At 36.7% G+C, this 17,090-nt stretch overlaps 1 protein-coding gene across 1 annotated transcript; it reads left to right on the plus strand.

Annotated features, from left to right (window-relative positions):
* Positions 1–12,668: 12,668 nt before the first annotated feature.
* Positions 12,669–17,090, plus strand: LOC125011402 (SLAM family member 5-like). Its single transcript, XM_047590611.1, has 4 exons — positions 12,669–12,776; positions 15,443–15,748; positions 15,834–16,121; positions 16,221–17,090. Exons 1-4 carry the CDS (start codon positions 12,719–12,721, stop codon positions 16,388–16,390), a joined length of 822 nt encoding a protein of 273 aa, XP_047446567.1. The 5' UTR covers positions 12,669–12,718; the 3' UTR covers positions 16,391–17,090.

Below are 17,090 nucleotides of genomic sequence, written 5' to 3' on the forward strand. Positions count from 1 at the left end.
AGGTTTATCTGCATTACACATATTTGGGATTCATGTCTGATCTTAATACGACCTAGTTGTTCTGTACAATAATATTCACAACATAGTTTCATGAACTTTAAAGGTTTCTTTATCTTAACTGGGGTTTTCTGCACATTTTACTATATTTTACTATATTCCCTCAGTTTATTTATTTATTTTAAACTCTGAAGTTTATTGAGGTAGTGGCCTCATTTACTTTATATCTGAGCTAATACAAAAAAAGAACATGTAAAATAATAAGACCATTAAAATAAGTGATAATTTTAACTATTAAGAACTGTTCTCTCCTCTTCTGTCCTCCTCGTCATAAATGACTCATATTCTGTGTTGTGGTTTAACCTGAGGTTTTACACAAGGTTTCGTTACTTTCCACTGTGTTCCTACATCACCTCAAATGACTGAAGTATCAAAAGTATCGATAATTTTTATATTTTATATTATTATATTTATTATATTTGTTATTATATATATTTTTTCTATTTAGTTTCCTGATCTTCTCCATGAGGTGGACACTGATGACGACAGACACCATGATGATCAGACCAACAGAGAACACGACTGTCTTCACCAGACAGATGGAGACACCATCAGAGAGACCTGCAAACATGAGAAAACTGTCAGAGCAAAACCACAACAGGTTCAGATACATGAACCTTGTCTTGGATCATCTCTCCATTGTAGTTTAACAAACTATGGGCGTCTTATAGACATAGTGTCTCCACAAAGATAAAGACGCCCCCTGTGGTAAATGTCTATAGTAGAAATAATTAAACAGGAACCAACACTTGTCATTTGCTCTGAGGGAGCAGCTCGTGTACATCCTTAAACTGGATGTTTTGAAATGGAACTTCAATCTTTCTTATTGGCTGTTTTTGTGATATATTCAAGTCAAATTCAAGGTAAGATTTTATTCTTGTATTAGTAATAGTTGGTGTTTTTTAAAATCTGCTTTTCGTACTATAGCTCTGAAATGTCTCCATAAAAGATAGAATTGAATCTAACAGCATGCGACCACAGGAGGAAGAAGCAGATATTAAAGTTCTATATGTCCAGAGTACGTTGTAACTGTAACTGTTTCTTTAGAGAGAGGACTAATGTTTCAGCAGCATTTGTCTATTTCATCAACCACTTCCTGTGGTCATGGCTTAAAATGGCGTCTCAACACATTTATAGTTTTTCATGACAAAGTCAAGGTTTGAACTTTACAACTATTGTTACTTCGTCTCCTGATGTTGTTTTCAAAGCTGAGATGTTGTGGCAGTGCTATCGTATCACCTTAAATAATTAGTAGGTTTTAGCTTTAAAGACCGTACTTGTTGGTGGGATCATTCTGAGGTACTTTAATATGTACTACATGGATACTAACTGCTACATATAAGTATACAGTAATGCATATTTTTAGATTTACACATTTATTTTTACATATTTTTTCTAAATATTGTAACTTGATATATTACTCTGTGTCAGTTTTGCTATAAGAGATGATATTTTTATAAGAGTGTATAAATGTAGCATTTGAAATAGTAAATTCATGTTTTATGACAAATAATACAGCTTCAAATTTACCTTGTGTCTCTATTAACAAAATATGAGCTTTTAAAATGAAATTTACTCTAATAACAAATAAAAGTATGAAGGTTTAGAGAAAAACTAAAATATCAGACATTTGAGAAGGAAAAATTCAAGCCAACAGCTCCAGGTCAGTGCTGTAACTGAACTAAATTACAGTCGTACCAATAATGCACACAGCACTCAACAAGAAAACATGTTGCTGGGAGATGGAATATGTCAGTATGTGCATATGTGACGGTCTCTGTTTGACTTCCTCAGAATAACAGTGAAAAAAAAAACAGCTACAGATAAATTACATCATGTGATTCATTATATATGTGCAGCATCTGTATAAATATAACAGGCTAAGGTTGAAAGGGCTGGTGAGCGTGAACCCAGTTGCAAAAGGAAGGGAAGGCAAAGGTACCGAGTCCACAATCCAGAACCTTTAATCAGAGCGAAGCAGCAGGTCACACAGGGAAGGGCAGACAGAAACAGGCAAACCAGCAGGTAAGGAGCAGGCGACAATCCAAAAACCAAGACAACTAGACTGGTCATACACCACAGGCACAACAGAAGTTACTAGGAAGGCTGGAAAGAAAAGACACACGGTTCTAAGACAATCTGGCTCAGAAAACATAGTGGGGTGGGCTTAAATACATGGTGACAAGACACAGGTGAAACACATCGCTAATCAACAAAGGCGGGAAAAGGAACAAAGAGGGGAAGTAAAACTGACAAACACTGGGAAGACAAATCTTTTCAAAATAAAACAGGAAGCGTACAACACAACACAACAAGAAGTGACAGATTCTGACAAAGGTAACTCCATCTTTCTTTAGTTATTCCCAAAGTGTTTTTGCGTGTGTGTCTGTGTCATTGCTATGGGGTGGGGGGTGTGGTCTGGTCTAGGTGGGTGGTACAAAGTAATATCCACATATCCACATTTAATTGTCACAAGATGGTCAATGTTTACTTCTCCTGTCGGTGGTTTTAATGTTGTGGCTGATTGATAGATAGAGTTCCTCTGAACAACTGACTTCTCTTAAACTTGTTCTGTAATCAACATGTTTGGACAGTTTTAACTATCAGCTTCCATTTCTTCACATTTAACTACAGACATAAATATATAAATCAGATTTGAGAGCACCACACTAAATAGTAAAACATCATGTATCCAAATCTTTCTACAGAATTGTTTTGTAATGAGGGAAACAGACAATCTACAATGTTCTTAGACATTTTATCCATGAAAACCTGATACAAACAGATGAACCGTGCTGTTATACTTGTATTATATCATAGTATGTTTGCTGTAACTCAGAGACTCAACGCTGTAGAATTTTAATTTTAAAAAACAGCTTTTAAATGTTCTTTTCCTCAGTATGTCGTGGTCTAACAATGTCATAAAAATCAAGGCTAAACAATGCAATAAGTCAGACATAAGTGCAGTCGACACATGTCTGCTGTGAAGCTGAACTTGGACAAACTGACATGGTCACTGTTTGTTCACATGTTTCTTTGAGGCTCAGAAATATTTTAAAGATAAATGAGTCGTACATCTGAGAGCTCTGTCGTAACTAATGATGGGACGAAAAGGAAGAAAATAAAAGCAACAGACACATCAGTGGTTGTTGATGATGAAGAGGTTTCACTCAACTATTTCAACTAAAACTCTATAAAGACATGGGATAATAATACACAGCACACTGAGAAACACAACAATCAACAGAAGAGTCCATAAGACTTTTACTGACCTCTTTCTTTCTCTGTCACTTGTCATAAATACACACTGAGTCAAAGCAGGTAAAGATGTTTTCAGCTACAAATGAGAATCCACTCCTTAACAAATCCAGATGAAACAAATATACACAATCATTATTTAACTGATCACTGACATTGTGTTGGAAGTTAGGTACAGAAATACAGTATTTATGATTGATCTAATTTCATTATCATGTATCTACTGTTTTACAGGGTCCAGTGCTGTGACTGATGTGTTTGTGAAGAGAGGAGATGATGTACTTCTGGAAGTCATGGATGATGTTACAAAGGAATTTGATTTGTTTCTCTGGAAATTTAATACAAGCAAAGTTTTAGTAACATATTCACCTGGTGGAAAACAAAGAGTCTCTGAAGGTTACACTGGAAGGGTTGAGTTCTCTGTGGAAAATTACTCATTGAAATTAAAGAATCTACAAGATGACGACAGTGGAGTTTATACAGCACGAGTGACAGGAGATAAAGAACAAACAATAACAAAATACATGGTCGCAGTTCAAGGTAGGTTTCTGAACATTTCACACACTGACATCTTTATTTGGATTAATAACAGCAGCAGTAGGGGCACAGCTTCCTGAACAAATTAAGACCTAAACTAATATGATGTTATAAAGGAGGGATCACAGTGAGGTTTTATTTTGACCAAGTTGATTACAACACTTCTGACTTCTCTCTGCAAACAATAGCTCAGCTTCCTGTTTCTGTTCTGATGAAATTAAATACACAAACTAAAAATCTTCAGTCTTACAAGTTAACGTCTCAATGTCTGTATATAAAATGAGAGACAAAACACATTTGAAACAATAATCAAAATGTCAACACACACATTTGATTAAACTTATTTCAAGTTGCTGGATTATTAAAGATCAGTTGATTCTAACAAAGTGAAGTCTTCTGAACACATGTACAACCATGAAGAAATATCTGAGGCTGCTTGAGGTCATTTTGAGACGTGGACAGATGGAGCAAAGAATGAAAGATGGAACAAGAGGAGAGACAGAAAAATGAGAAAGTGGAAGAAAGTCTCTGTTTTCAGTAGAGACTGTGCAGAGATGTAAAGAAATGTAAAGAGTTCTCTATCATGGGACACAATGTGACAAGAGTTATTAATATAGTGTAGAGAGAGGTTTACCTGTTTATCTTTCTAGTAAAGGTTTGAAAACATTGAATAGTTGTCAGCAGGAACAAGACAAAACGTTACGTCCCCTTGCAGCCCCTCTGCTGTCCTTCAGTGGCAGCGCAAGTGTCTTTAGGTGGTGATGAGCTGGATTTCCTGTCACATGGTTCAATATGAAGGTTGAAGAGGAAACATGTAAGATAAAGGACTGATGTTAAAAACTAGGCTGTATATTGAGTTAGAATTTAATTTATCATTATTATGTATCTACTGTTTTACAGGGTCCAGTGCTGTGACTGATGTGTTTGTGAAGAGAGGAGATGATGTACTTCTGGAAGTCATGGATGATGTTACAAAGGAATTTGATTTGTTTCTCTGGAAATTTAATACAAACAATGTTTTAGTAACATATTCACCTGGTGGAAAAAAAACACCCTCTGAAGGTAACACTGGAAGGGTTGAGTTCTCTGTGGAAAATTACTCAGTGAAATTAAAGAATCTACAAGATGACGACAGTGGAGTTTATACAGCACATGTGATAGGAGATAAAGAACAAACAATAACTAAATACATGGTCACAGTTCAAGGTAGGTTTCTGAACATTTCACACACTGACAGAGAACATCTGCTGTCATGTTTGTAAACCTCCTCACACCTACTTTCCTCCATCAGGTCCAGTGTCTCCAGTTGATCTGAATCCAGACTCTGTGTCCATCAGCTCAGACTCCTGTAACCTCACTGTGACCTGCAGCACAGAGGACTCACACATCAGCAGCACTTTCACATGTGACACCAAAACCTGCTCTCAGGAGGGAGGAGACCAATCAAAGGTCACCAACTCTGGTGCTTCCCTCCGTGTCCACCTGTTGAATGACGCGATCATCTGTAACCATAGTAACCAAGTCAGCTGGATGGAAAACAAGACACAGATTCAGGATCTCTGTCCCCTACATTCTGCTGAGACTGACAGACAAAACATTTATCTAATAATAACCTAAAGGTTCATGTATCTGAACCTGTTGTGGTTTTGCTCTGACAGTTTTCTCATGTTTGCAGGTCTCTCTGATGGTGTCTCCATCTGTCTGGTGAAGACGGTCGTGTTCTCTGTTGGTCTGATCATCATGGTGTCTGTCGTCATCAGTGTCCACCTCATGGAGAAGATCAGGAAACAAAATAAACAGTTCTCCTCTAATCAAATGAACATAGAGCTCAATATCTTACAGTGAACATCTTAAAGTTGCTTGTGGATTTTTTTCTCTTACAGCCAGTGGCGTCTTTCCACTATTGAGCCACCAGAGGGCGCTGCTGTGTAGGGAGGATCACAGCAGTATGTTAGAGAGAGTCTGGTCAACTAGGGAATGGACCGTCTGAGCTATCCCACTATGCTGATTGGTTCTGAGCTTGTCACTTATGTCATGGGCGCCATGTTTGTTACATCTAACCAAAATTCAAAAATTACCCCCAAAAAATGTATTTATTGGCCCATTTTTCTGAAAGCAGGCTTAACAAGCTCAGAACCAGCCTCAGAACAAGTCCAGCTTGGGCCTTTCTTGGTGGAGTTTGCATGTTCTCCCTGTGTCTGCGTGGGTTTTCTTCAGGTACTCTGGTTTCCTCCCGCCTCCAAAAGACATGCTCCTTAGACTGATTGGTGACTCTAAATTGACCCTAGGTGTGAGCCTGAGTGCAAATGGTTGTTTGTCTCTGTGTTAGTCCAGTGATAGACTGGAGACCTGTCCAGGGTGGACCCCGCCTCTCACCCAATCACAGCTGGGATAGGCTCCAGAAACCCCCGCGTCCCTAGTGAGGATAAGAGGTAGTAGAAGATGAGATGAGATCATTTTAAGAAACTGTAAAATTAGCTCTGACCAATCCAACAGCTGAAGAGTTAGATCAGTCAACTCCGTATTTATTCATGTGCACGGTGAATGAAACAAAGATAATCATTCAGAAGTTCTAATAAAGGTTCATCCTGACACTGGGTGTGGTAGTAAATGTGGTTTGAATATCAGCACGATCTTCTGATCCTCACAAATATCATCTTCTGTAAATCCTGCAGGTTTATCTGCATTAAACATATTTGGGATTCATGTCTGATCTTAATACGACCTAGTTGTTCTGTACAATAATATTCACAACATAGTTTTATAAACTTTAAATGTTTCTTTATCTTAACTGGGAATTTCTGCACATTTTACTATATTTTACTCTATTTTATATTTTATATAGTCCTTTCTGATCTGATACTGAGAAAAATTCAGGCTGATATCGGTGATACCTATCTGATACTAATACTTTATGTGTCTACTCTAATATAAAAATGAGTGTGTTTTGAATCATAGCTTCATAAAGAAAACAGGACATCAGAGTCATTTATTCATTTATTTTAAACTCTGAAGTATATTGAGGTAGTGGCCTCATTTAGCCGAGCTAATGCACCAACAGGAAAACCAAACTGAGACTCAATCAGACAAAATATGGTGAATAAAACTGATTTGTAGTAGTTTACTTTCAATCAGTGAAAGAAGGCTACAGCACAACAAGAAAACGAATTCTATGCACAGCTGCTGTTTTATTGTTGTTGTTGTCTTGTTTTTAAAAACAGGGAAACTTTCAGGATCCGGATCAAATCAAATCAAACTATAAATGTAACATGTGAAGTGTTTCCTGCGAACTATTGCACCACAACCTACTCTTTCCTCTTTGTCGTGTGAACACATAACACACAACTTCTCTAATCTAGTGAACTCTTAACACTGGAAGAACATCAGAGCACTTTTTAAACTTCTTAAAACAGATGATTCCTTTCTATGAAGCTAACTTTAATCTAATTGGAAAAGTGTGTCTATGTCTTCATGTGTTATGATGGCTTTTGTTTTTTTTGTGAGGAGCCAAAAGACTCGACTTCATGATAACTTATAAGGTTGCAACTTGGAGATGAATGTTTGTGGTTGAAGCTGAGTGTGAGTCAGGCAAGTGGATGATTGTTGCAGAATGTGGCGTGGCCGTCTGGTTAAACCTCTACTTTGGAGTAAGTAGAGGAGACAAAATGAGACAACTAACAATAACAGAGAGAAACCAAACAGGGTTAAAGTGAAGAAACTAATGTGTAGTTGTGTATTTGAATCAGTGAAAGAACAGGAAAACTAATTCTATGTACAGCTGCTGTTGTATTGTTGTTGTTGTCTTGTTTTTAAGAGCAGGGAAACTTTCAGGATCAGGAACAATTCAAATCAAACTTTATTTATGTATTTTTCATACAATAAAAATGCAACACAAACTGCTTCACTAAATAAAAACATAAAACAGGATCACAACAAGTAATGCAAAGCTGTACCTCCCTCCCTCCCACACACACACACACACACACACACACGCACGCACGCAAACACAATCACACACATAGTAAATAGTCTACTATCATGACAGGACACTGAGGGACCAGGATAAAAACAAAAGTGTGTAAAAAGCATTCATATGAAATGTAGCTGCACAAACAGAAGAGCAGGAGTTAAGGAGCCTTGAAACCAGCAACATGTTCAAAACAAAGATTTGAAAACTGACAAGAACAGGAAATGCATGAAAATCAAGAATTTACAAATGCTTTTAGTGACTTGTCCTGACTGAAAACATAAACATTAATACTGGTAATAGATATATTAGGATTTCATTTTAAAAAACTGTAAAATTAGCTCTGACCAATCCAACAGCTGAAGAGTTAGATCAGTCAACTCTGTGTTTATTCATGTGCACGGTGAATGAAACAAAGATAATCATTCAGAAGTTCCAATAAAGGTTCATCCTGACACTGGGTGTGGTAGTAAATGTGGTTTGAATATGAGCACGATAACAATGTGAAACTTTAATTTCTACCATAAGCTGTGAGATGCTTTAACTTGTGGTTCACACTGTTGCAGTGTGTGTTCAACAAAGCAAGAGGCTTTGTGACACTGGGACTGATGCTCTGCATTGACAACAATGTCTAATTAAATGTTACTAAAGTAAAATGGTGTTATTACAAAAATACAGCCAGAAGGAGTTTTGTTCAGGAAGTTGATGCAAACGGAAACGTCACACTTCTTACTGCTGAATCCAAACCAGCCTCCTGATCTTGAAACGTATACATCACCACAACAAACAACAACACATGTGTGAGGTTAGTAAAAAGATACAGTATGTGTAAATGTACATATAGTAGGTAGGGGTCCCTACTCAGTCTCTCCATCAGTTTGGGGGTGCTGGGTCTGAAAAATGTTGAAAAACCTGAAAAACCCCTGTTCTTCAGTATATTGTACTATGAGTTAATGCAACAACAGAAACACCAACCAGAGGACACAATCATACTGAATATGTGAAAATAGTATTTAAAACTATAATAAAAAGATTAAGTAATAGAGACTATAAAAAAAAATATATTATTATAAGTAGCCCTCAGAAGACCCATGTTCATTCTCAGATGAGTAACAACTGTTTTGGAGGCACAAGGGAGACCTACACAATATTAATAAGGTGGTCATAATGTTATGCCTGATCAGTGTAAGTCCTGTAAACTTTGTCTCATAATAAACTGCAAAAAATACTATTACTACTATAATATTAATAATTCATTTACTATATAAATCCTATTGAACTCTGTTTACCACCTACAACTAATAAATTCTTTCTGGGAAAATATATTTATCATTATTAATTTAACTTGTTGTTCACTGAGAACTCAAACAGCAACAGTTTGAACAGATGGATCAAAGTCATTTAATCAGTTCAGAGAAAGTGAGAAGAAAACAGCAGAAAGGAACAGAGAGGTTCAGAGAGCAAAGTTAGCATGATCATAAGAGCCACATTAAAGGGACATAATTCAGAATCAGATCATGCTCAGTCATAGACACGTATTACAGCTTGTGTTTTTGTTCATTCTGTCACTTTATAGAAAATAAAAGTCATGTTCATCATGTGTAACATTTTCAGCGTGGAATCAGTGATAGATCTATAGCACATAACATAGTGAGTGAAGGCAACGCAAAATATGTGATTCAAAAACATTTAATGACACTTGAATGAAGAAAGTAAACCTTCTTCTGGCACTCAAACACAACCATGAAAATAAACCTGTACAAAACAGCATGTGCTGACTGTTCTGGGTCCTATATGTTCTTTTGCAGCAGAAGAATTAGCTGTGAAGTAAACAGACACACACAAACACTAAATATCTTAAATACAATGAAAATATGTAAAACATGAAATGTAAATACTGCAGCATACTGCTATCTTACAGTGCAATGGCTTCAAGCCCACATTCATTTACTGTAAATTATTTCTGTACAATTCAGGATCATCATTTTGTTGTGTTTACAACGTATTCCTTCATTCTTTCTGTTTTTTGAAATGTATAGATCAGTTTATTTAACAGATATCTGAAGCTTATGAGGAATGTGCTTGAATGTGAAATGGAACTATTCAACACAACTACAGATTAAAATCTGCCGACAAACCACAACATAATTGAATTTAATCCTTATATGTGTTAATATATGATCTAGTTTAAATATAAACTTCTTCTGTAGCAGTAACTTCAGCTTTGAACTTAACATCAAGTATCTAGTTGACCAGACTCTCTCTAACATACTGCTGTGATCCTCCCTACACAGCAGCGCCCTCTGGTGGCTCAACAGTGGAAAGACGCCACTGGCTGTAAGAGAAAAAAATCCACAGGCAACTTTAAGATGTTCACTACAAGAGATTGAGCTCTATGTTCATTTGATTAGAGGAGAACTGTTTATTTTAGTTTCCTGATCTTCTCCATGAGGTGGACACTGATGACGACAGACACCATGATGATCAGACCAACAGAGAACACGACTGTCTTCACCAGAAAGATGGAGACACCATCAGAGAGACCTGCAAACATGAGAAAACTGTCAGAGCAAAACCACAACAGGTTCAGATACATGAACCTTGTCTTAGATCATCTCTCCATTGTAGTTTGACAAAATTTTGATTTTGACATAGAAACACATTTGATTAAACTTATTTCAAGTTGCTGGATTATTAAAGATCAGTTACAAGCTCAGAACCAGCCTCAGAACAATTCCAGCTCGGGCCTTTCTGGGTGGAGTTTGCATGTTCTCCCTGTGTCTGCGTGGGTTTTCTTCAGGTGCTCCGGTTTCCCCCCGCCTCCAAAAGACATGCTCCTTAGACTGATTGGTGACTCTAAATTGACCCTAGGTGTGAGCCTCAGTGCAAATGGTTGTTTGTCTCTGTGTTAGTCCAGTGATAGACTGGAGACCTGTCCAAGGTGGACCCCACCTCTCACCCAATCACAGCTGGGAGAGGCTCCAGCAACCCCCACGTCCCTAGTGAGGATAAGAGGTAGTGGAAGATGAGATGAGATCATTTTAAGAAAATGTAAAATTAGCTCTGACCAATCCAACAGCTGAAGAGTTAGATCAGTCAACTCTGTGTTTATTCATGTGCACGGTGAATGAAACAAAGATAATCATTCAGAAGTTCTAATAAAGGTTCATCCTGACACTGGATGTGGTAGTAAATGTGGTTTGAATATGAGCACGATCTTCTGATCATCACAAATATCATCTTCTGTAAATCCTGCAGGTTTATCTACATTAAACATATTTGGGGTTCATGTCTGATCTTAATACGACCTAGTTGTTCTGTACAATAACATTCACAACATAATTTTATAAACTTTAAAGGTTTCTTTATCTTAACTGGGGTTTTCTGCACATTTTCCTATATTTTATATTTTATATAGTCCTTTCTGATCTGATACTGAGGAAAATCCAGGCTGATATCGGCGATACTGAGCTGATACTGATACTTTTTGCAAATACACTTAATGTGTCTGGTTAATACAAAAATGAGTGTATGTATATTGAGGTAGTGGCCTCATTTACTACATATCTGAGTTAATACAACAACAGAAAAACCAGACAGAGACACAATCAGACAAAATATGTCTGACAAAGAGAAACCAAACAGGGTTAAGGTGAAGAAACTGATTTGTAGTAGTTTACTTTCAATCAGTGAAAGAAGGCTACAGTACAACAAGAAAACTAATTCTATGCACAGCTGCTGTTTTTTGTTGTTGTTGTTGATTTGTTTTTAAGAACAGGGAAACTTTCTGGATCAGGATAAATTCAAATCAAACTTTATTTATGTATTTTGCATACAATAAAAATGCAACACAAACTGCTTCACTGAATAAAAACATAAAACAGGATCACAACAAGTAATGCAAGGTATATATTTTTGAGGATTTCATTTGAAAAAAATGTAAATTAGCTCTGACCAATCCAACAGCTGAAGTGAGTTAAATCACTTAACTCTGTGTTCACTCATTTTCAGGGAAAATGGGAAAAGTTCCAGCAAACATTCACCATGACACTGGGTGTGGCAGTGACTCCAACATGAACTTGATAACAATGTGAAACTCTAATTTCAACCATAAGCTGTTAAAAAACATCTTGTTGCTGGTCTGTAGCCTCCTAAACTCCTACAGTTGTTCCAATACTGCTACATTTCTCATTTACACATTATAACAGAAAAAAAAACAAGATGAAATATATCGAAATATAAAAGCAGTCGAGGTGTTTAATTGTAAAAAAAATCTGCAGTTCACGCTGAAGTTTTCTAGATAAGAGACTGAATAAGAATGAAGTACTGAAGTACTTTGGTTGACTGGTGCTTCAATGCAGAGCATCAGTCCAAGTATCAGAGAAAGATATTTTAGGACAAGGTAGGACTTTATTTATCCCTGTTAGAAAACAACATGCTTTTATTTTATTAAAACAAAAATAGCAGTGATGTAAGAGAAAAAAATCCACAAGCAAATTTAATTTTTTCACTGTAAGAGAGTGAGCTCTATGTACATTTGATTTTATTTTAGTTTCCTGATCTTCTCCATGAGGTGGACACTGATGACGACAGACACCATGATGATCAGACCAACAGAGAACACGACTGTCATCACCACAAAGATGGAGACACCATCAGAGAGACCTGCAAACATGAGAAAACTGTCAGAGCAAAACCACAACAGGTTCAGATACATGAACCTTGTCTCTCCATTGTAGTTTGACAAACTATGGGCGTCTTATATACATAGTGTCTCCACAGAACTAAAGACGCCCCCTGTGGTAAATGTCTATAGTAGAAATAATTAAACAGGAACCAACACTTCTCATTTGCTCTGAGGGAGCAGCTCGTGTACATCCTTAAACTGGATGTTTTGAAATGGAACTTAAATCTTTCTTATTGGCTGTTTTTGTGATATATTCAAGTCAAATTCAAGGTAAGATCTTATTCTTGTATTAGTAAAAGTTGGTGTTTTTTATATTCTTAATTTTAAAATCTGCTTTTCATACTATAGCTCTGAAATGTCTCCATAAAAGATAGAATTGAAACTAACAGCATGCGACCACAGGAGAAAGAAGCAGATATTAAAGTTCTATATCACCAGAGTACATTGTAGCTGTAACAGTTTTTTTAGAGAGAGGACTAATGTTTCAGCAGCATTTGTCTATTTCATCAACCACTTCCTGTGTTCATAGCTTAAAATGGCATCTCAACACATTTATAGTTTTTCATGACAAAGTCAAGGTTAGAACTTTACAACTATTGTTACTTCGTCTCTTGATTGTTGTTTTCAAAGCTGAGATGTTGTGGCAGTACTATCGTATCACCTTAAATAATTTAGCTTTAAAGACCGTACTTGTTGGTGGGATCATTCTGAGGTACTTTAATATGTACTACATGGATACTAACTGCTACATATAAGTATACAGTAATGCATATTCTTAGATTTACACATTTATTTTTACATATTTTTTTCTAAATATTGTAATTTGATATTTTACTCTGTGTCACTTTTGCTATAAGAGATGATATTTTATAAGAGTGTATAAACGTAGCATTTGAAATAGTAAATTCATGTTTTATGTCAAATAATACAGCTTCAAATTTACCTTGTGTCTCTATTAACAAAATATGAGCTTTTAAAATGAAATTTACTCTAATAACAAATAAAAGTATGAAGGTTTAGAGAAAAACTAAAACATCAGACATGTGAGAAGGAAAAATTCAAGCCAAAAGCTCCAGGTCAGTGCTGTAACTGAACTAAATTACAGTCGTACCAATAATGCAGACAGCACTCAACAAGAAAACATGTTGCTGGGAGATGGAATATGTCAGTATGTGCATATGTGACGGTCTCTGTTTGACTTCCTCAGAATAACAGTGAAAAAAACATCTATGGTCAATGTTACTTTTATTCTAAATTACAGTTACAGATAAATTAAATCATGTGATTCCTTATATATGTGCAGCATCTATAAATATAACAGGCTAAGGTTGAAAGGGCTGGTGAGCGTGAACCCAGTTGCAAAAGGAAGGGAAGGTACAAAGGTACCGAGTCCACGATCCAGAACCTTTAATCAGAGCGAAGCAGCAGGTCACACAGGGAAGGGCAGACAGAATCAGGCAAACCAGCAGGTAAGGAGCAGGCGACAATCCAAAAACCAAGACAACTAGACTGGTCATACACCACAGGCACAACAGAAGTTACTAGGAAGGCTGGAAAGAAAAGACACACGGTTCTAAGACAATCTGGCTCAGAAAACATAGTGGGGTGGGCTTAAATACATGGTGACAAGACACAGGTGAAACACAGCGCTAATCAACAAAGGCGGGAAAAGGAACAAAGAGGGGAAGTAAAACTGACAAACACTGGGAAGACAAATCTTTTCAAAATAAAACAGGAAGCGTACAACACAACACAACAAGAAGCGACAGATTCTGACAAAGGTAACTCAATCTTTCTTTAGTTATTCCCAAAGTGTTTCTGCGTGTGTGTCTGTCATTGCTATGGGGTGGGGGGGTGTGGTCTGGTCTAGGTGGGTGGTACAAAGTAATATCCACATATCCACATTTAATTGTCACAAGATGGTCAATGTTTACTTCTCCTGTCGGTGGTTTTAATGTTGTGGCTGATTGATAGATAGAGTTCCTCTGAACAACTGACTTCTCTTAAACTTGTTCTGTAATCAACATGTTTGGACAGTTTTAACTATCAGCTTCCATTTCTTCACATTTAACTACAGACAATAAATATATAAATCAGATTTGAGAGCACCACACTAAATAGTAAAACATCATGTATCCAAATCTTTCTACAGAATTGTTTTGTAATGAGGGAAACAGACAATCTACAATGTTCTTAGACATTTTATCCATGAAAACCTGATACAAACAGATGAACCATGCTGTTATACTTGTATTATATCATAGTGTGATTGCTGTAACTCAGAGACTCAACGCTGTAGAATTTAAATGTTAAACAACAGCTTTTAAATGTTCTTTTCCTCAGTATGTCGTGGTCTAACAATTTCATAAAAATCAAGGCTAAACAATGCAATAAGTCAGACATATGTGCAGTAGACACATGTCTGCTGTGAAGCTGAACTTGGACAAACTGACATGGTCACTGTTTGTTCACATGTTTCTTTGAGGCTCAGATATATTTTAAAGATAAATGAGTCGTACGTCTGAGAGCTCTGTCGTAACAAATGATGGAACCAAAAGGAAGAAAATAAAAGCAACAGACACATCAGTGGTTGTTGATGATGAAGAGGTTTCACTCAACTATTTCAGCTAAAACTCTATAAAGACATGGGATAATAATACACAGCACACTGAGAAACACAACAATCAACAGAAGAGTCCATAAGACTTTTACTGACCTCTTTCTTTCTCTGTCACTTGTCATAAATACACACTGAGTCAAAGCAGGTAAAGATGTTTTCAGCTACAAATGAGAATCCACTCCTTAACAAATCCAGATGAGATAAATATACACAATCATTATTTAACTGATCACTGACATTGTGTTGGAAGTTAGGTACAGAAATACAGTATTTATGATTGATCTAATTTCATTATTATGTATCTACTGTTTTACAGGGTCCAGTGCTGTGACTGATGTGTTTGTGAAGAGAGGAGATGATGTACTTCTGGAAGTCATGGATGATGTTACAAAGGAATTTGATTTGTTTCTCTGGACATTTGATACAAGCAATGTTTTAGTAAGATATTCACCTGGTGGAAAACCAAGAGTCTCTGAAGGTTACACTGGAAGGGTTGAGTTCTCTGTGGAAAATTACTCAGTGAAATTAAAGAATCTACAAGATGACGACAGTGGAGTTTATACAGCACGAGTGACAGGAGATAAAGACCAAACAATAGCTAAATACATGGTCACAGTTCAAGGTAGGTTTCTGAACATTTCACACACTGACAGAGAACATCTGCTGTCATGTTTGTAAACCTCCTCACACCTACTTTCCTCCATCAGGTCCAGTGTCTCCAGTTGATCTGAATCCAGACTCTGTGTCCATCAGCTCAGACTCCTGTAACCTCACTGTGACCTGCAGCACAGAGGTCTCACACATCAGCAGCACTTTCACATGTGACACCAAAACCTGCTCTCAGGAGGGAGGAGACCAATCAAAGGTCACCAACTCTGGTGCTTCCCTCCGTGTCCACCTGTTGAATGACGCGATCATCTGTAACCATAGCAACCAAGTCAGCTGGACTCAGAAGAATATGACACAGATTCAGGATCTCTGTCTCCTACATGCTGGTGAGACTGACAGACAAAACATTTATCTAATAATAACATGAAGGTTCATGTATCTGAACCTGTTGTGGTTTTGCTCTGACAGTTTTCTCATGTTTGCAGGTCTCTCTGATGGTGTCTCCATCTTTGTGGTGATGACAGTCGTGTTCTCTGTTGGTCTGATCATCATGGTGTCTGTCGTCATCAGTGTCCACCTCATGGAGAAGATCAGGAAACAAAATAAACAGTTCTCCTCTAATCAAATGAACATAGAGCTCAATATCTTACAGTGAACATCTTAAAGTTGCCTGTGGATTTTTTTCTCTTACAGCCAGTGGCGTCTTTCCACTATTGAGCCACCAGAGGCGCTGCTGTGTAGGGAGGATCACAGCAGTATGTTAGAGAGAGTCTGGTCAACTAGATACTTGATGTTAAGTTCAAAGCTGAAGTTACTGCTTCAGAAGAAGTTTATATTTAAACTAAATCATATATTAACACATATAAGGATTAAATTCAATTATGTTGTGGTTTGTAGGCAGATTTTAACCTGTAGTTGTGTTGAATAGTTCCATTTCACATTCAAGCACATTCCTCATAAGCTTCAGATATCTGTTAAATAAACTGATCTATACATTTCAAAGAACAGAAAGAATGAAGGAATACGTTGTAAACACAACAAAATGATGATCCTGAATTGTTTAGAAATGAATTTACAGTATATGAATGTGGGCTTGAAGCCAGTGCACTGTAAGATAGCAGTATGCTGCAGTATTTACATTTCATGTTTTACATATTTTCATTGTATTTAAGATATTTAGTGTTTGTGTGTGTCAGTTTATTTCACAGCTAATTCTACTGCTGCAAAAGAACATATAGGACCCAGAACAGTCAGCACATGCTGTTTTTTTCAGGTTTATTTTGATGGTTGTGTTTTAGTGCCAGAAGAAGGTTTACTTTCTTCATTCAAGTGTCATTAAATGTTTTTGAATCACA

The sequence above is a fragment of the Mugil cephalus genome, chromosome 7 (genome assembly GCF_022458985.1).
Source record: "Mugil cephalus isolate CIBA_MC_2020 chromosome 7, CIBA_Mcephalus_1.1, whole genome shotgun sequence".
Classification (NCBI taxonomy): domain Eukaryota; kingdom Metazoa; phylum Chordata; class Actinopteri; order Mugiliformes; family Mugilidae; genus Mugil; species Mugil cephalus.

Excerpts from the sequence above, each read along its gene's own strand:
- LOC125011402 (XM_047590611.1), top strand. The coding sequence starts at position 12,719 with ATGGAACTTAAATCTTTCTTATTGGCTGTTTTTGTGATATATTCAAGT. Across the intron at positions 15,749-15,833 it reads ATACATGGTCACAGTTCAAG|GTCCAGTGTCTCCAGTTGAT; the intron begins GTAGGTTTCTGA and ends TTCCTCCATCAG. Across the intron at positions 16,122-16,220 it reads TCTCTGTCTCCTACATGCTG|GTCTCTCTGATGGTGTCTCC; the intron begins GTGAGACTGACA and ends TCATGTTTGCAG.